The sequence below is a fragment of the Polyodon spathula genome, chromosome 25, assembly GCF_017654505.1.
Source record: "Polyodon spathula isolate WHYD16114869_AA chromosome 25, ASM1765450v1, whole genome shotgun sequence".
Classification (NCBI taxonomy): Eukaryota; Metazoa; Chordata; class Actinopteri; order Acipenseriformes; family Polyodontidae; genus Polyodon; species Polyodon spathula.
The window spans coordinates 18,203,129-18,230,038 of NC_054558.1; the positions used below are offsets into that span (position 1 = coordinate 18,203,129).

The window sequence follows — 26,910 nt, forward strand, 5'->3', positions numbered from 1 at the left end:
CAATCTAATGACCTGGCCTTCCCAGTCTCCAGACCTCAATCCCATAGGACTTGTATATGACGAACTGGACAGAAGAGTCAAAATAAAGCTACCCACAAGTGCCTTACATCTCTGGGAATTGCTGGAGTTGTTTTAAAAACAGGCATGAAAATAAAGAATTGCAAAAAAAGACTGAAATAATTTTGATTTGCAGTGTCTTTTAAAGGTAGTTTTGGAAAATGTGTAACATCCTCACTTCTTCTGTGAGGATAAAAACAAAACAGCAATTTTGTTGAATGCTATTTTGAACCTCGCTACATTGTATGTTTATCAAGCCTAGGTGTAGTTTACCTGATCAGCTAGGCAAGCCTTTGTTAGAATATAAGTTTCGGGTGTCAGTTTGTTCTTATAGATAATATCCTTCAGAACAGATTTCAAACGCAAAATCTGAAGCAAACCAGAAATACATTATTCACATTTACACCAGTATACTAAATAGTGGTGAGATACAAGCATCTTGCATTTCTGGATATTACATGGACTGGCATGACAGTACAATATTGTCATTTAGTTAACATGACTGGTTTGATCGTTGAACAACAAAGGTCAACAGCCTTTCCGCTGAAATCTGACATGTTGCTTTTATCTAACAAATGAGAAATGGTTTGTAATGTGCACTGTATATTCCCATACCCACCTCTTGACTGTGGATGCTGTTGGCGTTGTATAGTTTGTGAATAATGACCTCACATTCCTGCAGGGTGGGGGGGTGTGGCACTTCGGAGGGGCCGTACTGGATCATAGGGAGGTGATCAGCCCCTGACTCTGCTCACAGTTGGGGGGGAATTGCGAGTGCATTGGTTGGGGGGGGGGAGACGGAGACATCTCCACTGCTACATCAGCATCAAAAAATAAAGACAATCAAGCTATAAACAAATTATTAATTGAAATATGTAATATATTAGTCAAACATGCCTGTTAGTTTCCAGGGTGGTGATACGGAAGGCTGCTCTGTATCTTGCCTCTTTTGCGTAGCCTCTGGAGGGAGATTTTGAAGATGCATGTTGTGCACTTCAAAATCCAAGAAAAATCCTTTCAGTCCCCGGGTCTTGTCCTCCTGCTGCAGTCCTCAGAGTCTCCTTGAAGAACCCGAGTACAGTGAAAACGGACATCTTTGCTGTTTAAACGTGTGTAGGGTTTTTTTTTCCTTCATTTTTTAACATCTATTGCATATACAGATTATAACAGTAGGTTGAGCGGTTCTCAAGATACAGCAAAAAGAATGTACCTTAAGGATGCTTTCACTTCATTCCTGTCATTTTTGCTTTTTTTTTTGCAGTAATTTGCCACTAAATGCTACTGTGTTGTTTGTATTTTCAGTTAATGCAAAATATTACCTGTTTGTCATTTGAACTAAAGTTGCAGTCCAGAGGTGAAGCACATGCTAGGTTTTGTGTTTTTTTTTTTTTTTTTTTTTTTTGCATTTAAATACATCCTATTTCAACTCAAAAATACAAATGTTTGGATACCTTAGGAGTGTTGACTGCTGCTGGACTGTCTAATTAAAGGCAGAGTTTGATTGGCACTGGACGATGCACTGCTTTGTGCAGAAGAAAAACACAACTTCAATTAGAAATTAGGCACGGTTTCAATAACAATACAGATACCAAAAAATCGTGTGATTCCAAGAGAATTTACAATGTCATGATGCACAGAACTGTTTATAGCTCACAAGTTGCACTCTGAATTGAGGATTAATGGTGCTAAAGTTAAGAAATACCTTTTCTGCATAGTTTTGGTTCCATAATTAGTTTATACTGCAGATCTGTAATAAAACACAATGAACAGAAATCTATATAAAACTATATTAGAAATCTTACAAGGACCACTACAGGTATCAGGGTACTGGCATGGCACTTTGAACAAATCTTTTCAAAACCTTATTTTCATGTCAAGTTTTACACTCTTTTTAGCACTTCAGGTGCATCACTTCAGGGGCATCAATCTATATTACAGTAGCAGTGTTAAATGGATTTTACAAGAGCCAAATGTAAAAGAAAAAGTGTTAAATACGTGGTTAGTTATTACCACTTTAATAATCTTATAGCTGTGTCCTGTGGTCTAGGATAAGGATTGAGCCTATAAGACTAGATCTGTCCTGGCAGCCATGATGCACAGAGGGGGAAGCTTTGACCTGCAAACCACTGAGAGGCTTTTATTCTACTGGGCTTGGCATGTGCACTGTCCAGGGTGATATCTATATCAGTATAAATAGGCCATGCTGTAAATTGATACCTCTTACCAAAGGGTTACCATAACGACCTTCTTGCACTTTCTTAATCCTAACTTTGTTACCAGGCAACCAGTTTCCATCACTCTTGTCAAGGATTCTGACTTTGGTGAGCCAATGTGTCATGAAGTTACATGAAACAGCATTGGAATGCGCACTGCTAGTATAAACAACTTATTAAGTATATTATTTACCACACTGTTCCATTCTTTAATGAACGCCAATGTTATGTTATATAGTACCACCAAATTCATGTTTTATTACTTGCATTAATATAACTGTTAAGGCCTACCTTTATTTTGCCACCTGAGCTGCTCAGTTTCTTCATGCAGTTTTTCCAGTGTCTCACTGTGCTGTTGTTGCAAGAACTGTAGGCTCTGCTCAAGCTTGGGAGCTTGACTCTGATCAGAATCCATGCAATCTTGTGCGTGTGACAACTTTCCAGGTTCAAAAGAGGGGGGCTCAAGTCAATGGCTGTAGCAGGGTATCCCGGGATAACGGGCTTTATCAAGATACACAACTCGGGAGCACTGGGGAAGATTGCCCATGGGAGACAGGTTACTGTTAGACAGCTGTATTACATAAGGGCTTAACTACTCTATTTAGCAAATGTTTGAAATCGAAAGCATTTAACTTATACGTCTAAAAATCTGTTGGAGAATTTCCGAAGTTGTCCAGGAGGTATCCTACACTTCTTACAGGTTTGTATTATTAATGTTATGATCAAAACAAAAACATTACCTACATCAATTTAAATAGACGATCGAGCCTCCAACTTTGTTTGGACAACTGTGGTAATCAGTAGGCAAGGGTTATACAATTTAACATCAAAAACGTATTTGTTTCAGAGTACTGTGTGGAATGTATATTTATCTCGCTATTGATGTACAGCTACAAAATGGATTCTGTTTTGAATTTCTTTTCAACATTTAAAATAAATCACGTTAATTTACAATACAGACACGCCGCGTTTCTCCTAGTGCAGCACTAGTTTAGGCAGAAAGCTCTAGATATTTACGTTGTAAAAAGAAACACACGCAGTTAAAATAATTATATAAAACATGCATGTATCATGTATGCCTATATAATATTCTTTCCAATCTGTGAAAGATTCAATTTTAACATTGCCTCTTGAATGTACCGTTATAACATTTTACAAAAAATAGCGCACTAATGACAGTCTCCAAAGTGTTTTCATCCAATCATTCTTTTAAGTCAGACAAGCACATTTTTTATTAAAAAAACAGAATCCTCTACGTTCAATTTTTTCATTCATGCATTTTAAAACTATACAACATATTAACAATATTATATCGCTCTGCTTAAAAAATCGTGCAAACTAGTCAACTAATTGAAAATCACCGCAAAAATTGTAAATAAATAAATAACCCCACATCCTGCACTCTGCGTCCTTTGTGAAGGTTCAGTTCCTGTCCCAGTGTGTAAACGTCGCCGTGCCAGGAGGACTGTTACACTTAACACATATTAAGAGAAACTATACTCGCGTTATCGTATCTGTCGGATACAGTAATATCCCATCCTAAGCAGTTATATACTAAATGTAACAAAGTATTATTGGAAACCAAAAGTAACAGCAAATCCTGTACCAAGTTATTGATGGTTTAGACCATTATCTCCCGACCCCCGCGTTGCGAGTTCGAAGTCCAGGCGCCTGGTTTTCTAGAATCACTATTCGTTTATCTTCATTATTTTTAACACAGTAATGCACACCACAATTGTAACACAATATACCGTTTTGTAGAATTATGTCTAAACCAGTGCAACCCCCCCCCCCCCCCCCCCCCCCCCCCCCCCCCCCCCCCCCCCCCCCCAAAAAAAACCCCTTCCTGTTAATCTACTATCATTTGTGCCTTTATTGATGCATTTGTCAGTTTTTCTTAAAACAACCAAATTAGTAAAATTGTGAACTTAGTTTATTGTTTTTTTTTTTTCAAAGTAACTGGATAATTTAACATGTTGGCACAGTGCGTAACAGAATGCAAAACTGGGAAATGCAGATTTTATTCTGCGTTTAAATATCATGTTGAGACACTGCACAGCATTACCTGTTCCTGATTTGAGTCTTAATTTTATAATTATTGCACTGTGCTATTGGCCAGAGCTGTTTTTGGAGTGCATACACTGTGGCCTGTATCAGCCTTAAATCACAAAAGAAATAGTTTCCATTACATAAAATGACTTTTTTTATTTTACAGTTTATAAAAAAAAGCAGAATTATGCTGATAACAAAAACAAAACAAAAACAACCTTTTGAAAAATGTAATGCACAGCATTTGTTTGAAAAAATTTAATAATATATATATATATATATATATATATTATATATAATATATATATATAATTTTTTGTGTCCACCTAACAACGTGTTTACACAGACTGTTAATGAGTTTTTTGCTTGTCAGCAAACATTGTCATAACAACTCCATGACAAAAACATGCAAGCAGCCCCGAGAAGATAAATGACACAGGCCCAAAGCCGAAAAAGGAGGCTATTACATAGAGCATGAAGATGGAGAGCAGGGTGCGGTAGCTGGCCAGGTATCTCAGGCTGATCCGTGGCTGGGGTCGTCTCTCTAGGCTGCGGCGTGTCAAGGGGCTTCGCTTTGACGTCTCTGCCACGGACGACGTAGTCAAATAATAACGGGCTAGCTGGCTGCTAAAATCTCGTCTTGAACAAAGCGAACGCATCTCTCCTGCAAACTGAAAAATACATTACTAAATTAATGACTTTGAACCTACAGCCCCATTATATATATATATATATATATATAAAACATATTGTATTAAACATATATGGACTCGCCACACTCACCCGCTCGTTTATCAGAGATGACAGCCGATACAAGAGACGAACCAGCACAGCACTTTCGTAACTTCTTATCGGCTGCAATTCAGGGTCTCCTTGATAGTTGATGTCAAACTTGCGCAGTCCGTTGATCATCTGGAAATACACAGCCATTTTTAAACCATCCCCCCCCCCTTCTGAAAATTACTACTACAGCAAAACAAACAAATGATAGATTCCAAGTCAACATAAAACAGCACAGATTTCTGTTCTTATTTTAAAGTTAGCAAGTTTTGATTTAGGACTATTCGGAAGCAAGTTCTATTGTTCTACTTTTGTGCTTTTGTTCAAATTTTTTTTTTGTCCTACCTGCAACCTCCCCAGATCTGTTAGCAATAATCCATTTGGTTCCTGTATACAGTCAGGAAGCTGCTTCAATCCACCATCGTCCTTCGTCGACACAAAACTCACCATCAGCTGGGACAGCTGAGCTGAATTCAGCTGTGTGGAAACAAAGGTTTATTATTCGTCTTGGGACATACATTTCCTTTCCCGTTCTAAAGGCTTTATTGAATATGACAAATAAAAAAAGCTGAGTTCAAACACCCATTATATAATGCGAGAATCAAATGAAATGGCTTGATTGAAAACCTACCTTAAATATCTGACAGACGTAGTCCAGTGTTCTGTCCAAGTATTCATCTGTCTTCTTTATGCTGTCCAGTCCCATATAATCTATGTCGTTCCCCACATAGGAGGTGTTTAGATCTGAAGATTCGAACCCAAACCACGAGAGGAATGACTGGTTAGCAGCTGCTTCCGCAGAATGATCCGATATGGATTTTGCTGTTTGTTTGGCTTGTGCTATTAACTGGGAAAGTCGCAACACCTAATTGAGAAAAAAAAAAATCAATAATAAAAAAAATTGTAATCATGCGTTCTGCTGCCATCGTCTTACCTAGACAACATTATCCACACAGTTCCATCTGCACTGTGAAAAATGATCTACTAGTGTTTTAGTAAATTTCCTTGAAAAACAATAGGAACTAAGAGTAACTACAATTGTACAAAGTTGTACCCAAACCAGATTGTTTATTACTAGTCTGGATTAAAGCTTACTGGAGTAGCTGCTGCTTCTGTTTACTATATGTTACTATACCACCTCTGTCTTAGAACTTTGACAGACAACCTAAACTTCAAACTACCTTCAGCAAATTGAGTGTCATGACCTTATTTTGATGGGAAAACTCCTTAGGAACAATGTAAAAGGGTGCAATGAAAATCACTACAATTACACAGATCTACGTTGCGTTGCTCACCGTGTTGCGCACTTCGGCTCCAAACATCTGCTTGTACTGGCAGTCCTGGCCCTCCAGGCTGTAGACGTGACTCTTCACCTTGAAGACGGAGTCTGTGATGAAGGGCTGCCGTGAGGACAGGAAGCTGCCGCCGAGGCTGGGCGTCAGGAAGCGGTGCTGCCTGTGATGAAGGACATGCTCCGGCTCCAGAAACAGCTGCTCACCTGACCAGAGACACCAAGCAGAACATCTCAAGCACCTCTGCATTAACTCAACACACCGCACACTGGGCACATGCAAATCAAAGCTGCTTACAATTTTATACTCCTGTTCCGTTACAAAACATTCACTGTATTTTGGTTACATGACAGTTTTTTTTTCTCCTTCAAAACATTGTGGAAATTACATCCTGGAGTAAAAGCTTTGATTGAAGCAGGAAATTGTGTCTTTGCAACAAAAGCACAATTAAAGTTTGGCACTTATGTCTATCAGTCTCATCACACTAACTGCTCAATATCAGCCTCATTTTCAGGGGTACTCGATTCTGTACTGTTGCAGCTTTGAGTAACAACTTGGGAGCGCAAATATTTCATTTCCTACCTTTCTGGATCATTTCTGATAGGTTAGGCTGAGCAAAGACTTTTGCCACTCTGAAAGCCATCAGTGCGTTTTTTGGGTTAACAAGGTCAGTCCTAACGGTTCTGTTTAAAAATCCTTGGAACAGTTTGGTGTACATTAACAAATTCTCCTGCACAAAGGCAGCCCTGTTTGTAAAAAAGGAAGAAAAAAAACAGCAATGGGGACTGGGTTGCAGATTGAATCAACAGAACCATTTCAATGCCTTTGGACTGGAGAGTGGTCTGTAGGAAGTACTGTACCATTTGTCTGGCACAGTGCGGTCCTGATTGTCCATGTAGGGGCTCTGCTTTTCAGGGGTATATCTCCATGGCTGCAAGTAACTTAACCATGTTTCTAAAACCTTTAAAGGAAATGCATCACACAAGGCAGCATTAGAATTTGATGTTACATTTTGGAATAAGCAGTTAGTTTAATGTCAAGAGAAATTATATCATGCTCTTCAATAAATACACATATATGCCTGTAGCCAAAAAACATTGAGGACCACTGTCTTAATAATCAAAATGATTACTATGAGGAACAAGAGTACATACTGCTCTGAAGGAAGCATCAAGGGGCCAGTGACCGAAGCAGTGCTGGAGGAACACGTACAGCTTCTGCTGCACAAAGCGAGGGATCACAACCCTACAAAAAAACCCACTAAACATGAAGGGTAAGTGCAATCAATATGATTGTGAGAAAGGTTATGTTTAAGCTAAATTTAATAACATGCATTCAATTTGATATAAATGAAACCTTGGGTGCTTTCCGAAAAGCATGTAGCTTAGCCTACTCCAGTTCCCAGGGCTCACCGTTTAAACTCCTCGAGTGGGCTGGAGTGAGAGTGTGTAGAGGGGGACGAGGTGATCAGCTCTGGTCTCTGACTGCTGGAGAAGGAATGGAGGTGTTTCACGAGGAGTCTCACCACCAGAACATGCTCCTCTGTAGGGCAGATGGGCTCCTAGAAAAAACATCATCAATAATGTAACCACAGTGTATTCATGACATGGGTTATATTTATATATAGTTACAAGACCGTTCTATTTGTGTTCCGCCTTATAACGAGTATTAAAGGGCTACTGTAATGACATTATGAAGCAAATGGGAGCTACGACCAATTACCCACTATAACGGGGGGCATTACAATGGGAGAGCACTGTATGTTTGTGTGTGTGTGTGTATGTGTGTATGTATGTATATATATATATATATATATATATATATATATATATATATATATATATATATATCTGAACATATATCTGTTTACAAGATTACAAAACCAGTAGCTCCAATTTGTTCAGCTTTGATTTTAAACCAGCAAATCTTTTGATAATTGGAAAAATAAATACTAAATGCCACACAGAGGCCCTCATGATAAAAACATAAAATTGCCATTCATAATATATTTATAATGGTGTTATTCTGAATTGAAATATCCATTAAATATCCAGTTAAAGCAATTACAACTAAAAAAAAAAAAAACTAATTGTTACAAAAGTACCAGTACTGTAGTTCTACAAACTCAAAGCTTTTTGCACACTTTTTATTTTATTTTAAATGGAACTTGCAATAGTCCGATAAAATAGGCAATTCAAATGAAACAGTAAACGTGACAATGCAACAACAGCATATAAAAATGTACTGATAGAGAAGTGGTTGCTGACACGACAGGCAAAGAAGGAAAAACGAAAAAAGAACAAAACATTGACAAAACAAACTGATGTTATGATATTTAAGCTGCCCTTTTTTTACTTTTTAGGGTATTCCTCGTATGCCATCAGCCGTCTGTTTAGTTGTTTTTTTTAGCGTAGGGTAGACAGAAGATCCATCTTCTAAAACTCCATTTTCTTATCTTACTGACTGGTCCCCTTTTTTCTCTGTTTAAGCTCTTTGATTCAGTTTGGAATATGAACATATTCAAAGACAGCACTATAGGGGAACAGGCTCTGTTGCTGCCTGGTACTAAATCTCTCAATGTGTTGCACTACAGACTCATTCCAATGGTCTAGCTGCAATCAAACCACCTACAGCAATTACCAGGATGCAGCAGTTTATCGATATCGGATTTGAAATATGTGCTTATCTAATGTGATAAAAGACAAATCAAGAGGAAAGAAACTGATTTTTGGTTAGCAGTAGAAATCCTTTCTGTTTCTTTTTCTAAATAATGAATTATAACATCATTTATCTGTGATTGGGATCCATCAGAGTCAAATATCACAATATTTATTTTTTATTTTACCAGCTAGGGCAATCAATAGTCTTTTACAGTTTGGTGCATTTGTCTGTATTTTATTTATAAATTACAATCAAATGTTTGTATGAATGCCAGTAGGCCTTTCCAGGTTTTGGACAATACATTTTTGGGTACTGTTGGATTTATAGACAACAAAAAGTGATAACAAAAAAACATAAAGAAACCCAAAAGAAAATGAGGTGACGGTATTGTGTCGTTACAAAAGAGAATTATCAAAAGCACCCCATGAATTACACTTCAATAAAAACAAACTGCAGACTCAATCTGCCGCTTAAAGATTTCCAGAAGATAGCGCTCAAAAATAAACTGTGGTTAATTCAACCAGTCAGAATCAAACTAATCAAAGACTCTCTTGCTGGGAGATGACTGGCTGAACCAAACAGCTGCATGCTCAAAAGGAACAGAAGGGGAAGCTAAGGGAAGCTGCTGCAAACCCCCTACTTTGAATCGTCACTTTTCAAGCTTTACTGATTAGAGCCCCACATGCTTTCACAGTGATAATCAAACCTAGAACATTGAGGTAAGGCACTGTGTGTTTGAGAAGCAGATTGCAGCACTTGGTTACCTTGACCTGCAGACACTGCATCTTCTGATACATCTCCAGGGAGTAATGGTGAAGCCACATCTCGATAAACACCTGCAGAACAACAAACAAAAGCTGCAGAAAATATTTTATTTTTATTTCTGACGATCTAATGCTGGTAGCTGGCTCGAGTGAATGCTAAGATAAAACATTTTTCTCAAAAAGGTAGAGGTGTCCTGATTCAATATGCATTAGCATGTGCTGGTCACAATATATGCATCACGGAATGTTTGATAATCTTGCTGAGCTGCTTTTATCGCAAAGTTAATGATCAAATACAGTAATACAAAAACCTTACAGAAATCTTAATTTTTTCTATTTATTTTATTTGCTATTAAGCTCCCTGACGTTACTTTACCTCCGAATTCACCTCAAATGCTGTAGCATTAACTATTGTAGCATTAACTACCATCTCCTTAGTTATTTTCTGGATTGACCACTGAGGTGGTAAATCTACACATTTACTGGTTAATCTATACATTCACCGATTTTACACATGAGCCATAACATATTCACATGCTTAATATGCCTTTGGTGTAGTGTTGAATAACATTCACAATTCAGACCAAATTCTGTGGACTAAGTGCCTCACCTGAAGAATAGTTTCAGACCTCCAGAGCTCCTGGGCAGCGGGGTCTGTGTTCATAGAGGGCTGGTGTGAAATGTGTCGCTTCAAGAGGCTGGTGTGGTGGACACCACAGCCTATGAAGGGCACTGTCGGGGACCTACAACTAAAATAACATTTATTGGTATAATTCTTTCAGAAGAATATATCTTGTTTGCCCCCTTTAGAGGAGCACAGGACGGTTGACCTGGTAAAATGTAGCCTTCAGGTTGTAACACCTGTTGGTTAAAATCTAAGGTACCTTGGAGGCGGAGGTGACACCGTTCCTCTGACGATCGGAACAAGAGAAGGTGGAACGTTCCCCTCCGTAGGTAAGAAATACTTCAGGTAACTGTCAACCAGCACAAAATAAGCACTGTCTTTAGCACTAAAGTGCTGCTCCGGTAGGTAGCTCTGTAAAAAATAGAAATGGAATGTTCTTGTCATGTGTAACATCATCTATATAACTTCACCTTGCTATAGTTTCAAAATCTTGGTCAAACTTAGGTTTTGAGACTGCAACTTAGGTTTAAAGATTTGGACTCTGTTCAGACAGACAAGACTCCCCCATATCACTGGTCTACAGGTTCACACACTGAAGCCCAGTTCTACTGGTGTTAGCGTTATTAATGTTTAATGGGGCAGACAAGGGAGTAAGGCTTCCTGTTCTTTATCATATTCCAAGACAATTTGATCTCAGTGTACTGACACATGACCGTACAAAGTTTTGGGAGTACACAGTATGGTACTTACTCTTTGAACCATGAGGCTTGCTGCAAAATAAAACATGTAATATTCAAAGGGATCTGAGAACAGTTAAGGACTCCTAGTTAGGTCACTTTTTAGGGAAGCCCATAGTGGCATTTATGTGTTCTGTGGATATGTTTCAAATGTTCTATTTTATTTAAGCTAAGGTTTGTAATTACTGGGACAAATGAGTGTGACCTCTTGAAAACATGGTGCCACACAAAGACAATACAGTCAGGTATGTAAAGTAAGGTAGCTCTGACTCCAGAAAGGATACTGAGAGAGAGGCTGAGGCTCAGGAGTCCTGAAGGTGAGAACTGGAGCTTGTTGTGGAAAATCGGGCAATCTGGCAGGACACCTGTCTGGATTGAAGCCCTTACAGGACCCTAAAGAAAATAGTCATATTTGTTAATAATAAAGTGGTGCTTTATCAAATAAATAATATATAAATAAATATAACAAATATAAAAAGAGATATGCATATATCTAAATATAAAGCAAAAACTGATATGGGTTTACAATAAACTGAAGCACTTAATCAAGGAAACAAAAAAAACATATCTATAAACCACAGAAAATCTGCACAGAAAAAAAAAAAAATTAGGCCTAGAGAGAGAGAGAGAGACACACACACACAATAAATACTTTAAGCAGTTTGTTTGAAGCTATTTATCAACTTACTGGGAGATAGACGATCGGAAATTCGTACTTGTATTCCTCAGCATGTAATTTGTACACCAGTTTCATCATTGGGCCACTAAGGGCACAGAAAAGGTATAGAAATCCCATGAGAAATTAACAGGCAGGACACCAATGCAAAGGATTCAATGTGGTGGTTTTACTCCTAACCCTTTCATGCAGGAAACATTTTTAAATAGCTGAAAAAAAGTACTTTTGGGGACAAATACATTTTTCATTGAAAATGGTACATTATTTTCCATTGCTTTATATAGGGAATAAATGGCATCCTCATATGAGGCTATCATGCATTTGCATCTTCCATATGTCCCCACAAAGACTAGCTTTTATCCACGTAGGAGGTCGCCATGCATGAAAGGGTTATGGTCGACATAACCGGTTACAGTATCGAAGGCTTACTTGGGATCGAGGAACTCCATAATAGTATTGTACTCATTAGTCCGTGCTTGCACAAAGCGCAGATTCCAACCCACAATGCTGCCATCCAGGCTGCCAAACACACTCTCCACCAGCCAGGTGAAAAGCAAGTGCAGCTCCTGTAAATTAAATGACTGGATTTACTCAGAAAAGTAAATGTTGGGGACTTCACAAAACAAAATACCTTGTTTGCTATTCCTGTCAAACCTGGTTAACAATCGTGTACGGATCGGATAGGTGGTATTTATGTACAGGCGATTTAACAGAGGAATTGTATTTAAACAGGGATTCCTCAGTTATCATTACAGACCATGCACATCCCAAGGGGATTACTGTGAATACTGTGCACATGTTTGGTTAGTCCCACCCTCCTGGAGATCTCAATGAATTCTTTACATATCATACTACTACTTATGAGTATGTGCTGCTGACATGATTCTCTGACCTTAAGAGGGTGAAAATCATCTTGTATCTTACACACTACCTTGTACTATATTCTGCATAATATATCAAATAATGAATTCCCTTTCAATACAACCCATCCGATACAAAGGAATTTCAGATGGCTGTATCACGTAAATATCCGGTTCAATACGAGACATACATACACACATTTAAATAAGTAAAAAAGTGAGAGTAATCATTGTTAATTACCATAGCTGGGTAGTCATCGATAACCTTGACTAGATCTTGACAGCGCTGAAGAAAAGGCTTGTTCAAGTAATCTGCTTTCAGACTCGCCTAAAGGAAACAAAAAAACAAAAAAACCCAAACATTTGACCCAAAAAAAAAAAAACAATCAGGAAAACTAACATTTGGACAGACGGAACAGATGTAAGACATTTGTCCAAACTTTTGTCTACCTGACCTAATTGTATCATGTACCTAATCCACTTACAAGAAAGAAGCTGGACTGCTGCAAGGGAGGGCTGGGCATGGCGGTCTACACCTTGTGATTCCTGAGGTTATACTGTCTCTAAAACAAAAAAGGAAGAGCACATTAGAAATATCACATAAACCATTGAAGATCGGAAAACAATGTCAAAAAACCGCACCTTTCATATACTGTTTGACTGGTTCGTGCTTAATCAAACGATTTAACTATTTAAAAAGAAATACTCTGCGGTATTCACGTATTTACCATGGTCATTTTTTTGCTTTGATTTTATACCTTCAACCGGGTTACTACTAGTTCTCACGCTGAAAATAATAATAAACAAAAAATCAGGTCTAAGGGCGGGGGCTGGCTGTTGGTTTACGTCTCCGGCTCAGTGACTTACGCACAGTTGTACTCATCAAATCTGTATTATTTCCTTACATTTCTGTTTTTTAAGTACATGCACAAATTAACACGCGGGTTTTCGCTAAAGAATAGGGAAACTTACAACTAAACACGAAGCAAATGTCATTTCCACGAATTGTGTATGAAATTAAATGAGTTGTATTACTGTAATGAAATGTATTACAGTCGGTAGCGGTATATCTAGATAGTTAGTGTTATGGGAAGGCCAAGTTAAAATGTTCTTAAAAGGCAAATTAAAAAAAAAAAAAAAAAAAAAGTATCAGTATGTGTAATTAAAGTTATTATCCTATCAAGTTAACAATGCATAAGGACATGTTTGTGCTGTTAAATAAGGAGCTTACGCTTTTCTGAAGATGCCACAGCAAATTTCAGTTCCAATCTACCGCGTCGACGTCACATGTAGAGACAGCCAAACCCGACGTCGTCTTGCTGACACGTCCCACTGGGCGCAAGGAGGGCGCAGCACTCAGTCGCTGCTCGTGCACGCGGAGGCAGCGCCGCTTGCTGTGCAGAGCGTGAACACGTGAGTGAGCAAACATTTCTGAAGCTACTCTATAAAGATACAAACACTGTAACCGAGTTGGAAATAAGACTCGCACGCCCAACTGCTTAACGTTGCGCTTAGTTAAGCACGCTTGAGAGACTATGCTACGTCTAAATGCAAACCACGTGAATTAATGTGCACATTTTTTCTGCAATGTTTGGTGGTAAATAAACGTATGGCTGGGGTACCTTAAATAAAAAATCTGAGCATTCAAACTTCGTTTAAATACAAAATGAAACCCTTGTAAAGGAATGTGTTTAAACAATTATGCAAAAACAAACAAACAGAAGCATTTCCCATGGAAATAACCTCCTTTGTCAGCAGAGCAAGGTGTTTTGGTAGTAAAACTGACAGAAGTTTAGTAGAAGTTATGTATGACATTTCCAGGTTTGAAATGTACCTTGTGGATCCATTATTGTTCAAGAAATGTAATACGAATCCCCTGCAGAACGCTGTTCTCTTCCATTAGAAACACAAATATCCCAGATACACAAAAGACGTGCCGATTGTACTGTTAATCTGTACTGACTATTATTATCATTATTAAACAATAATATAATGATTGTTCAATATAAGGTAATTTTGCTTGAAAAAAAACATACACTGTAGTGAATAAATCATTTAGTTGGAAAAAGCATATGACCCTTGTGTTTAACCTTAATTACAAACATAGTGTACCTGGTTATACCATCTGAGCACACAGTCCATGCAGTTCCTTTTTCTGGGGGTAGGTGGCAGTTGAGTATAAGAAGATTGCACGTGAAGAAATCGAAGCAAGGAGATGAAAAACTTGTCCCGATGCAGATTGTACTTATGGGTAGCACTGAATGTTCAATGTTATGCGCAAATCACTTGTTTCGAGTGTTCCCTAGTAGTCGGAATATTGGGCCACACGTGTATTGTTAGCCTATATTGCTGGTTTATAACAAATACACAGACAGTGCTTTGCAGAGGACAAACTTCTAGATATCAGTGTTGTGAGTGTTTCTATTCCAGTGGATGGAAACGAGTTCACCTGCTAAAGTTCCTATCTTTTTATGTATGTATACAAACCTCTAGTTTGTCTTAAAATATGAAAATCAAATAATTGTGTGAATTGCATTAGATCCACATCACTGCCCTGTGTTTATCTGACCACAGCATACTATTCCATGAGAAGAAGTGCAAGGAAGATGGGGTGTTTAAATTCCTTGCAAGAGCCTCAATGGTGCAGCATGAGGCATTTTGTTGCGGTTCCATTTTACAAAGCATTTTCATCAGTCACAAGCCCAGCTGAATCCTGTCAAGTGTGTCCCTAAATCAATGAGGCTATATGGTGCAGTTTAATCAATGGCTGATTCATAATTCTAATTTCACCACTTCCAGGAAGGGCATTGTTCAATATCCTTTTGCTCTCTGTGCATATTGATAGGAGGTTTGATTTGGCGGCTCTCTCATGACACTCCCACCACCACATGATTTATAACAAGTCTTACTCAACTAAGTGTTTAGGATTGATGATTTTTTATTTTACATTTGCCTGAAGGCTCTGAGTTCAAACCTTAGCCTTCAGTTGATTCATCGCTAAAGCTGGTTAGGGTTCATACGATATGATTGCTTGTCAGACACATTTCATCACAGGCTTTGTGATACATGCACTTGATTGCTGGGGAAAAGAACATCCTGTCTGTCCAATCTCAAAACTAGTTTGTATGCATTGTGCAATTACATTTACAGTCATGTTATAGATCTTGCCTTGCTGATAGGCCATTGGAGTGAAACTGAGATACAACGCAAGTGATTTTGTACCAGGAAGTAATAGGATCATTTACTTCTATAGCATTGTTTTTGCAAATTCAAGTATACAAAACCAAAGAAGAAAAGGGGGACTAGTGAGAATGCTGATCATGATAATAGCACTCTATTAAAATATTGCGTTAGTGTTAAATAGTACAACAGCATTATAGTACTAACTGTATGGATATATATCCTGCAAATAATTGAGAGAGAGAGAGAGAGAGAGAGAGAGAGATGAGATACATTTGAAATTCAGTCCCCTAACTCTGTTTCTGCTACAATGGGTGTAGAGCTAGCAGATATTTACGTGCAAATTGAATCCTAATTTCTTTTTTATGCTTCTTTAGAGATTGGTGTTAGTTAGGCTTTATCACATGGATAATTTGTTCAATGTTCTTTCATCTGTTAAACGTTCTGACCCTGACTTTAGCCTTTCATGATGGAAAAAAAGGGAAATTATGGCAAAGAAATCCTTCCAAATGCCCTCGTAATTGTCTGAAATTACTATAGTTTTTTTTTTTTTAATTGTGCTCATTAGCTTCTTTCTCCTTAGAAAACGCATTAACAAAAAGGTAGAAATTGCAGCTGTTCACGCTTACAGAATGCCAAAGTGCTATTAAAAGGTAGTTCAATGCATAATGTTTAATCACAAAGCAGGGCTGTGCATAAGGCCTGCCTGTGAGTGGTGCTCGCTGGTAGTGGGGAGATCCAAATGGCTGTTAACCAACAAAGTGAAAACTGTTAGGACGAAATAATGGAGAGCGGCCCTTTCCCCTCCAAGAACCAGCACAGCAGCTATCCACTATCGATCTCATTGAAATGGGGCTCAATTACTTTAAATTACTGTTTAGCAGACCAGACGGGGTTTCGTTATTTCATGACACCCTTTGTCTTCGTTAAAATGATTACTATTAATATGTAACTATTAACAAAAAACAAACAGCCTTTGTTTATGTGTTAGTAAGCTAGTTATTAAAATATAGTGCAACACATATTTAATAATCTTTAAACAGATCAGTGCTTTGTTCCATTTCCACATATCAATTACAGAAAGCTTAAGGCTAGGGTTGAATCTCCACCTGAGTAAAACTTCACTGTCTTGCTCAAGCAAAACACAGTCAACCGGCAACTAGCTATTATTCCACATAATTGCACGAAGACTTCTGGAAAGGCACTGTGAGGTTGGATTACTATTGTCTTTTTGGATTTGCTAAGTATTGCAATATAATTGGTGAATTCAATCATAGATGGCTAGAAATACAGATGTCTTATTTACCCATGAGCACTTTTTTATTTGTGATAATTTCCATCTAATGCAGCAGGAAAAAAAAAAGAGACAAATGTTTCCCTGTTAAAAAGGTACCCAGGGGAAAGTTTATCTGTGTGCCAGATGCAAACCAAGGGCTATGGAAGCTTTGTCTGCAAGGCTGAAAAATAACCAAGATGTACACATTCCAGACTGCATCCATTATATAATGTGAGTGCCATCATTAAACAGCATGATATTTAACTATATGAGCCACAGAATTAAATCAAGTGCCAACTATTTAAAAAATAAAATAAATAAATAAAAGGGAAAGTCATCAGGAAGTTACTGAACAAAGGTTCAAGCAATAAAAAGGCTTTCCCTTTATTCTTTTTTTTTTTTAAATATGAAAATGCATGCTACAACGTACTATGGAACTATTGGCCAGAATGCCAATGACATTGTTGAAAAGGATTTTGAAATGCTCTCTTTTCGTTCAGGATCTGTTGCATCGAGAGGCAGCCACTGAAGCGGTCATTTCAGGTGCTTGTCTGTTCAGTTTTCAGTCTTCCTGATCCAGATAGAACACAAAGAAACAATCCCATTCCTTCCTACACCCACTACCAATACTCATAGTCCTTATTAAATGTAAGGCCCAATCAATCAATACAGAAATCTAGATTGTTCGGTCACCTACAGTTCCAAATTGCCCTAGTCTAATTCAAGCCTGAGGTATTATTTGTTTGAGGTGAGGTGTGGGAAGGGGAAGGCAGTGATAAATGTACCCCCCTAAACTTCTGATTAGTGTTTTTTTTTAATCTCCCCATTCGCTCAATAAAAAGGTATTAAAGAGTGGGATTAAGTAGAAATCCATTAGACAGTCGTTTACTTGCATTCAAACCATCTCCTAGCATTCACTTTTCAATTTCAGGCCATCATTTGGAAGTTACTGATCAAAGTTCAAGCACTGAAAGAGCCCCGACCACGGAAATAACATTGTGATGGTTTTGATACAGTGTGCTCGCTTTATTTCCAGTGTTCACAAGCACACTGAATGGCTCTCCAATACATAATATTAACTTTATTCTGTTTTCCAAAATGGAGTTCACTTTTGTGACTGTTCTTCAGGCTATCAGGGCTCTATCAAAACCCCTTATATTGACTTACCTAAAACGGACTTGCTAAAGAGAGATACATAATGTATGTAAAGGGTTCTATTTACAAATAAAACTGTGCGCAACTTATCAGAGGTGATTCTAAATATCTTGCCCAAGCACTGCAGCTCATTTTATCTGTTGTGGTGGTCTAGTAAATGTAAGACAAAATAAGAAATTATGATCATAATCCTTGTTATTATTATAATGATTTCTATTATGATAACATTCTGTTTTTACTGTGGTCTTTTGAAGAATACTTTGAAATAGTATTTCATTATTAATCCCAGCTCATTAAAATTATAAAGAGATATTACTACTACTATGCCTAACAGACATCAGTCCGTCCCACAACCCACTCGCTGCTAAACAAACTATCGTCTGCCTGCCATAAGGAGAAATAATGTGCTCCCAGTGATATTAATAATCACTTGAAAACTCATTTGGAACTCTTTCCCATTTGCTTGTTATAGAAAGTGGTAGGTATTATCAGTTATATCTCAGAAAGCAGAAGAATCTGTTCAAATCGTCAACAGAAATTAAAAGGTCAAGTAGGTCACAAATCAAGGTAGCTGATAAAAGGAAAGCTGATGAAATAAAGTGGCTTTTTCTTTTTTTTCTAATTCTAATTATTACTGCTGTGGTCAGTGCTCCCCTTTCTCCCCTTCAGTTGCTTCAAAATGTAAAACCCACACTTAAAATCTGTGGAATATCTTTTTTTTTTTCTCAAAAAACATTAAAATGACAAATATAGAAATAAATAATAAAGATAGGTTTAGAATATACCAAAATCCACCACAGCAAGCCTTTAGCCATTTTGAAAGTGAATGCTCAGAGAATCCAATGCTGAAGCTGGAGCGGCCATAGTGTGGCTCCGAGCGCTCCGAAATTCATCTCCTCTGAGTTTTTGAATGACACCACAGAACTCCAGAAGTTTACGAACGGTCAGAGTGCGCTCTGACACTCTGAGACTGAGTTTACGAACGCACCCTAGATTTGTAGAGAAATAAATGTGTGGTTACCATAACATCAAAAGCCTATAAATACCTCCAATGTTTGTTTTCAAACACACTTTCAAGGTGTGTTAAACATATCGAAATATTGGGAAGTTGGCTCTTTCAGTATATATGAATCAGTGATTGGAAATTCTGACCTGTGATTGATTAAAACCTAATCATAGGAGCAAAAATAAATTGAACTATTGCCCTAACATCCTTACACCACCAGGCAATAGTCTCCATCTGTCATTTGATTGGTTCACATCACTGTCGGTCCCCCCCTCCCTTCAAAGGAATGCCTTTCATCTTCACTCCTCACAACAAGAGTAAATGGCGAAATGTGAAAAAACTGCTCAATAGCTATTCTGTGACTTAACAGAAAATGAATTACAAAACATACTACAAAAGAAAAATGCTTCAAACACTAAAATGGTGATTAAAATGTCACTGTCACTGTTTTTGAAATAGAAACAAATTCAAGGCGACGAAAACAAATGACAGGAGGGATGTCAAATGGATTATGCAGCAGTCCAGACCGAGATGGGAAAAAACTTTGCTAACTGCGGTATGAACTTCAAAAACATTCTATGTTATTTATTTATTTACTTCTGCTGTATCAGTTGTATTTACTGTCCAACCTTGCCTCACTTATTTTCTTGACTGATTCGTATATTAAATATGTACTGCAGAATCAGCTATAGTGGAAAATTAAATGCCCCTTGGGAACATTATTACCTTGTTATTTGCTTATGCTGTATTAGCTATATTTCAACAAAATACTGTATAGCCATAAATATTTACGACCTAAATATTTGGCGAATCACACTCCTAAAACCTATTTTGCTCCAGAAACATTGGCGACCTGTTGCACCAGTAATTATGTTATTTGAAGGCATAGCACTGCATGCTCGTGCACTTTACTGTTCCTATAAAATGTTTTTTTGTTGATAGCAAATGGAGCTTTTTGATTGGGTAGAGAAGGAGGCCAGTTATTTATAATAATATTATTTTAATCCAAGAAAGCAGTGCTATGACAGGCAGAGCTGTACATCATTTTAATATGAAAAAGGCTGAAGATGATGATGATGCTAGATATATATATATATATATATATATATATACATACACACACACACACACACACACACACACACACACACACATTTGACTTACTGCTGTTGGGATGAGCTGACATAATAAATTAATTGCATTCTATATCCAATGTTCTGGTGGGAGGCAGATTTGAGAACGATATGAAGATGCCGTTTCCTTTCATGAGGAAGCAGTGATCCATGGTAAGTCATTAAGACCTTCTCCTGATTAATGAGATGGGGCTGACGGTATTACACTGTGAATTCAACGTGTTTAAAACTGGGGACTGTTTCCTTGCAGTATACCCATCTTCCCGGTCGTTCCCGGTCATTGCTACTATTAGGAAAGAGCGTACTGCACATGCATCTCAATATGCTTTTCCTTGGAGACTTTTGCACCAAGATTGAGGCTGTTTTTAATGTAATACTAGCACAAAAAACCTAGGAGCAGGCTGGAACAATAGTTGTATTACTTTTGTAGTTGCTTTAAAATCACCTGCTTACTTACTTATTCCTTGCTAGTTCAGTAACATCACCAGTTTGTTATTCCTTGCAAGTAAATGTCCTGTGAATATGACAGACTATGTTAAATTCTTTAAAGGGGACAATACTATTCTACAGCACTTGTACAATTTCTTTAACAGGAGAAGGTAATTTTGTGATTTCCTTATGGGACGTTGGCAGGCAAGGAAACAAAGCTCTGGCGTGGACCAAAGTGAGAAGCAAAAGTAGTTTTAACTGGATCTTAATTTGGAGAACCGTCTCGAAGGCTCGAGGAGATCCCTGTGTCTGATGCTATTAAAACTATCTCAGATAGAAGTGAGAACCCAGAATGAACTGGATGGGTTTCAGGTTACAGCAGAGTTGTAAAACCCACTTCAGAAAATGCCTGACTTCAAGTACATTGTGACTTAAAATGAACAGCTTAGCTACCCCTTGTGTTGGAATGTTACCTGGCATATTCCAAATGAACAACAACAATTCCGAGGCTTCAAACAGAGTGTGCATTCTAAAGCTGTGGTGAAATTGTTATGTTCCGAGGGGAACAGCCTTACTAAAAACACCTTTCCCTTTCTTAGTGTTTTGCTACAGGCTTTCACTTAATTTTTTTAATTTACTCTTTTGCAGAACAATACCCCCCCCCCCCCCTTTCCGAGTTTGCTCAGTATGTAAATTCTGACCTGTGTGTTTCACTTTCTAAGATATTGCTCATGTAAAGAGATGCCTGAGTGCAATGACGACTTTGTTTTTGTGTCAGGCGTTGTACAGCCCGTCAGACCTGTATTACAAATATACAAGTTTGCTTGAGGCAAAGAAAGGCATATATATTATTAAAATCTGTATTCAAAAAGCCTTTCACATTTATCTTTATAGGATGTCATCTGTGACAGCTTGAGTGATGAAATAGCTTATGAATTTAGAGTAAAACCCACCAATTACGAGCAAATGCCATAAAGACATAACAGTCGGGAACAGCTTAGAGGGACATAGAGCCAGTTTTTATACAATTAAAAAAACACGATTTTGCACGCTGGATTTTCCTAATCCAGGTAGTTATTGATACTGTAACTTTAGAAATGTCAACCTGCCCCCTCTCAAGTTCTGGCAGTTTAATGGTTTTTTTAAGTAATAACACCTCAGATTGCCACTTTGAACTTGTATTCAGGTCAAAGAAGGGATCAGACATGCATGAGCTAGCGATGCGCATTCACATTAAAGTGAAAACAGAACTCGCACGTTTTCCCCTTTTGTGGTTTCTTCTTGCAGCTGTTTGAGTAATTTTTTTTCCCGGGGATCAAGTTAAAAAATTATATTTAACTCTTAACCTTTTTTGTAGCTTTATAAACTCAAATAAGCCATTCTGAGGTTTAACTGCAAGACAATAGGCAAGGAGACAAACACTTTGGCCAAGCTTTTCCTCCAGTCATCATTAACTCTTATTTTCTGAAGGGAGAGAAACAGGTCAGCGAATCCATGAAATAACCAAATGAAACTAAATATTTATTATCAAGACATGAACTGCATTTCTGAACATGTGCCCAAGCTAGTTTTAGACATTTTTTTTTATACCTAAAGTTTTAAGACTACGTGTACTGGGTGATAATGGACAATAAACTACGCAGACTGCTTAAACTGTATTCTCCTTTTACTGTTGCTTTCATGACCCATGTCTGTTTAATGGCGATATTAAACTTAAACAGAAGAGCATGTAAAATAATAATAAGGGGAAAGTGGAAAAGCTAGGCCATTATCACTCAGACTCAATTGCAAAGCCTGAAACTTTATCACTGGATAAGCAACTCCTGAAAAGACAAGATGCACTGAATCTGTATTTTAGTTAATGTTTGTTCAGCCTAAACCTGACCCATATAATAGACCTCTTAAGCCGGACACATCAATTGGAAAGGGACTATTTAGTAATTGACCAAAAACCTTTCAAGTTAACAATTAATTTAAAAAGCTTCCCCATTCATCTTTTGCCTAAAGCAATATATATATATATCTATATATATATATATATATATATATATATATATATATATATATATTATATATTATATATAATATAATATGGAAGTGTATTTTTTCACATTGATGCTGTAACCTTTATTCTTTTATTCCATACACTACAAAGCAATTTTTCCTCTGGCACAGTCTTTAAATTTTTTTGTTTTACCGCTAAATCACTTGGTCACTTGTGGGAAAATATGTTTGTATTCCTCTTATATGTATTTCTTTCAATTCCCTGCCATAACTGACCCCTCAATCGTTTCTTACTTGCACGGTGCATTGCCTTTTCCATTTAAAAGTAACCCAATGCATTTGGGAATTTTGTATTTATTTAATGGCGCTAATAAAATCACCACACACACACACACACACACACACACACACACACACACACTAAGCATCAAAGCTAGACACTGTGTAAGATCATTTTTTAAAGCTTAAAGCTGAGCTTGATAAATCCATTCTGCAGTTTTCCAGGCGCATGTGTTAACTGGGGTTGAGTTATATGTGTGTTTTTTCTTTTCAAGCTGAAAACGTGTTAGCTGGATTTCCTTTTTTCTTTATCGCACCCCTTCCATAAAACAGATTAAGGAGTGCTTGAGTTGGACAAACCTGTTTAAAAAATGTTTCTATGAGGTTCTTTCTAGTGCTCCATCCATTACTGCCATGTTTCAAAGAGTTATGCAAACTTAAAGAATAAACAGCTTGCCATTTTAGTATTGATTGGTTATTTATTTACATTTCCGCTTCGTATTGTGTGGTGTTTGGTGTGGTTCTGAGTTCTTGAGCTTGTCTATAGCTATAGCCAAAAGTTTTGCCTCCCCTTCTAGAATGAACTGATTTTGCTTCATAAAGTGTGACTGAGGACGACATACGATACAATTGTATTAATGTATGACGAAACGTTTTTTTTTTTTTTTTTAAACACACTTAACGAAAACCATACTTGCTAACATTGTTCATATAATGACCATGACCCGTGGTTTTCACTAACCCTACCGCGCAGAATAAATGAATATTTTTTTTACCCAAGTCACTGTTAAATGAGCACCTGCTTTTTAAGATGCTATTTTCATTTGCTGGAGCCGACAGGCTGACTTGATTTAAATTCAAATTCTTGAATACAACTCAGAATATTCGTTTTTCATGTTTATTTCAGTTTTTATAGTTCTAATTCTAGTTTTATATAAAAGATCTAAATGATGTTTATATTTTTTTTGTGTGTCATCCTAAAATTCTAGGTGGTGAAACAACCTTCTTCATTTAATACAAATCATGTGGCAGCGTGACCTTTCAACTCTGTCAGTCCCACTTCTAGACAGAGATAGTAGGTGGGGCTAACAGAGCTGAATGGTTACACTGTCACAAGGCTGTTCATCCCAACACTTAAAACAAGCTCAAAGCCTAAAGATAACTCAATATTGGGGAAACCTAGCACCACTCACAATGGAAACTGTACACATGCATTATAAGGTATACGAACTTTGGCAACGGTTTAGTTAACCAACTTAGACATATTGATATTCTAGACAAGAAAACCTCCTGCTTCTCCTCATTGAAAATGGAAATTGTTTTAATTAATTTACCGTAAGCCATTAACCGTGTCAATAAATAACAAATTGCAGTTAACCTTAATTAAGCTAGGAATCCCCATCAGTGCTTTATTATCTTCAGTAAGAGGAATTCATTTTGCCTATTAAAAAAAAAAAAAAAAACTACTTTTATAAAAAAAAAAAAAAAATTAATTAATTAAAAAAAAAAAATCCATAACAATTTGCTTAATTTGCTTGTTGGCTTCAGGGAGTCAAACAATGGCATATGCCTCCAGTAGAACAAAATTTATCTCAGAAGAGATGCCCCGAGATCACCTGTTGTACACTGTATAAGAGCTTGATCAAGCTTTAACTGTAAATCAGATAAATAGTCCTCTCATTCTAGACTTTTATTTTAAAAATGACTCCTCTGAGACGGTACTATTGTGCCTCTAAAGTAATAATGAAGAAGCCTATGTCATCCCTATTGACTGCTTCTGAGCGTGAATTACATAATGAAAAGCTGCTGCTGCTTTTATTATTATTATTATTCTATTTTATTTTTTAAAGACCAGCATGCCTACATTTTCATTCTCTTGCCACACCTTTTCATCCCATGCCATCCCATCCCAAGATTTAAGGCATTTAATAACCAATTCTAGGGTTCATATGTACGTATCTGCTTTAACTTCACAGAGCCTGGTTGGGCAACAGGTTATAGCTCATCAAATTGTCATTAATATGTATTGGGATGTTACCTAGAATATTCAAATCAGTCTTTGTTTACATCATGCAACCCCTTGTCAGCTAGTCAGGGCAAGGTCAATGCAAGTCACCCTAATCTTTAGCTAATTTCATGTCTCCAGTCCTAAGGCATCTGTATACATTTGCTTTTTAAGTGCTGGTCAAGGAGCCAGACATCTGTGCTGCATAATGGAACATTTATGACGGGGCTCGTGTTCAAACAGTCTTTGGACTGAAATAGAAAGGGTATGTGGTAATGCCACCTCTATCAGAATGCACTCCTCAAGCTCTAGCCTCATGTTTGAGAAGCTCCACTCTCTCTCTTCCGGGCGCTCTCGTTTCTCAGACTATCAAATCAAGTTAGGCCTGGGTCAGTATTGTAATGTAGACTGCTATGCTGGAGAGAATGTTTTGAACTGGTATGTTAAATAGTACTTTTGACTATACAGTATATAAATACAGTATATAAAACGTATTTTTTTAAAGTTTTTACTCAGTAGCTTCTTAAATATAACTGTGCGTTAGGTTTCACCGATCATGCCGGCAGGTTGTGGGTTATGCAATGTTTGGACACCCTGTGCAGCTGAAAGAAATGGTTTTGTCTCAGTGGTGCTAATATACAGCAGGCTTTTACCAATTGTAGTAAGTCATTACTGGCATCTCAGCCTCAGACATCTCTGCATTTTGCCGCAAAAAAAGACCTTTCTTTGGGTAGATTCAGCCTGATCCTAGTAACCCTCCTTCCCTTTACTGGCGACAGGCAAAATTGAAACATCAAAGCCGAAATTAAGAAGCAAAATTATGGAGACTGATGAAAGTGAACCACTGCAGTAGAGTGCTGGCTATTTGCATGCTGTTTCCATTTTAAAGATTTTTTAAATTGTTTTTTGATAAATGCTTTGCAGATTCACAAACCATAAAAAAGAAACAATAATGTAAAGACAATTAAGCTCATTGTACAGACCAGTGAACAGGTGCAGAGAATAAAAATAAAGGTTCAAAGCAGCTGGGTGGCACAGCAGATTCAGGGTAAAATGCTGGAGCGAATGAAACAGGGTTGTTGTTGCAGCGAGTCTCAAAACGCATGGGTGATGTCCCTTCTGGGCAAACAGGGCAAGACAACAAAAACTTTCAAACCTTTCTAGACAGTTGTTAAAGAAGTTTGTGACTGACTGATTCAAGGAGTTTATAGCGTATTGAAAAGTGCATACAGCTGTGGCAAACTACAAAATGATATCGCAAAAGTAGTAGTACAGTTATTTCATGTTAGGTTTTGAAATGTCACTTTTACTTTTCATGTAGTATATGGAAAACTACGAAGCAGTATGCAATTAAGTGTTAACGTGAAATTGTTCAGCAGGGTTCATTAGACTTTATGAAGCAAAATGTGTTAGTTCTATAGGGTGACGTAAAACATTTGGCCATAGCTGTATGCTACTGGAAGCCTGGCTTTATTAATTAGATTTATTGTATATGATTAGCATTCCCTGAATATCCTGCTGTAATAGTTTAAACAGAGGAGGTCCTGGCTTTGCATATTGTTGCAATCATCAGCGAGTCAATATTGTCCTCTCCGTTTGTCTCTCTGCTCTCACACAGTGCGGAGCTGTTATTTATTTTCCCAGTGTAATTAGTTTCTCGAAAGAGCACAGAGAATCACCTGCGACAAAGGCCGCGGCTTTGCATAAAAATGACAGATTCAATCACAGA

The 26,910-nt window shown here is 37.5% G+C and overlaps 1 protein-coding gene across 1 annotated transcript; it reads right to left on the reverse strand.

Moving 5' to 3' along the window:
- Positions 1 to 4,669: 4,669 nt before the first annotated feature.
- On the reverse strand, positions 4,670 to 14,024 carry LOC121300111 (sphingomyelin phosphodiesterase 4-like). Its single transcript, XM_041228512.1, has 19 exons — positions 13,946 to 14,024; positions 13,200 to 13,277; positions 12,956 to 13,042; positions 12,284 to 12,420; positions 11,867 to 11,942; positions 11,463 to 11,571; positions 11,192 to 11,244; positions 10,701 to 10,852; positions 10,427 to 10,565; positions 9,817 to 9,888; positions 7,804 to 7,952; positions 7,546 to 7,636; positions 7,252 to 7,352; positions 6,974 to 7,137; positions 6,395 to 6,597; positions 5,731 to 5,964; positions 5,445 to 5,576; positions 5,103 to 5,231; positions 4,670 to 4,990 (listed from the first exon to the last, which is right to left on the reverse strand). Exons 2-19 carry the CDS (start codon positions 13,236 to 13,238, stop codon positions 4,670 to 4,672), a joined length of 2,388 nt encoding a protein of 795 aa, XP_041084446.1. The 5' UTR covers positions 13,239 to 13,277; positions 13,946 to 14,024.
- Between the last annotated feature and the right edge of the window lie 12,886 nt (positions 14,025 to 26,910).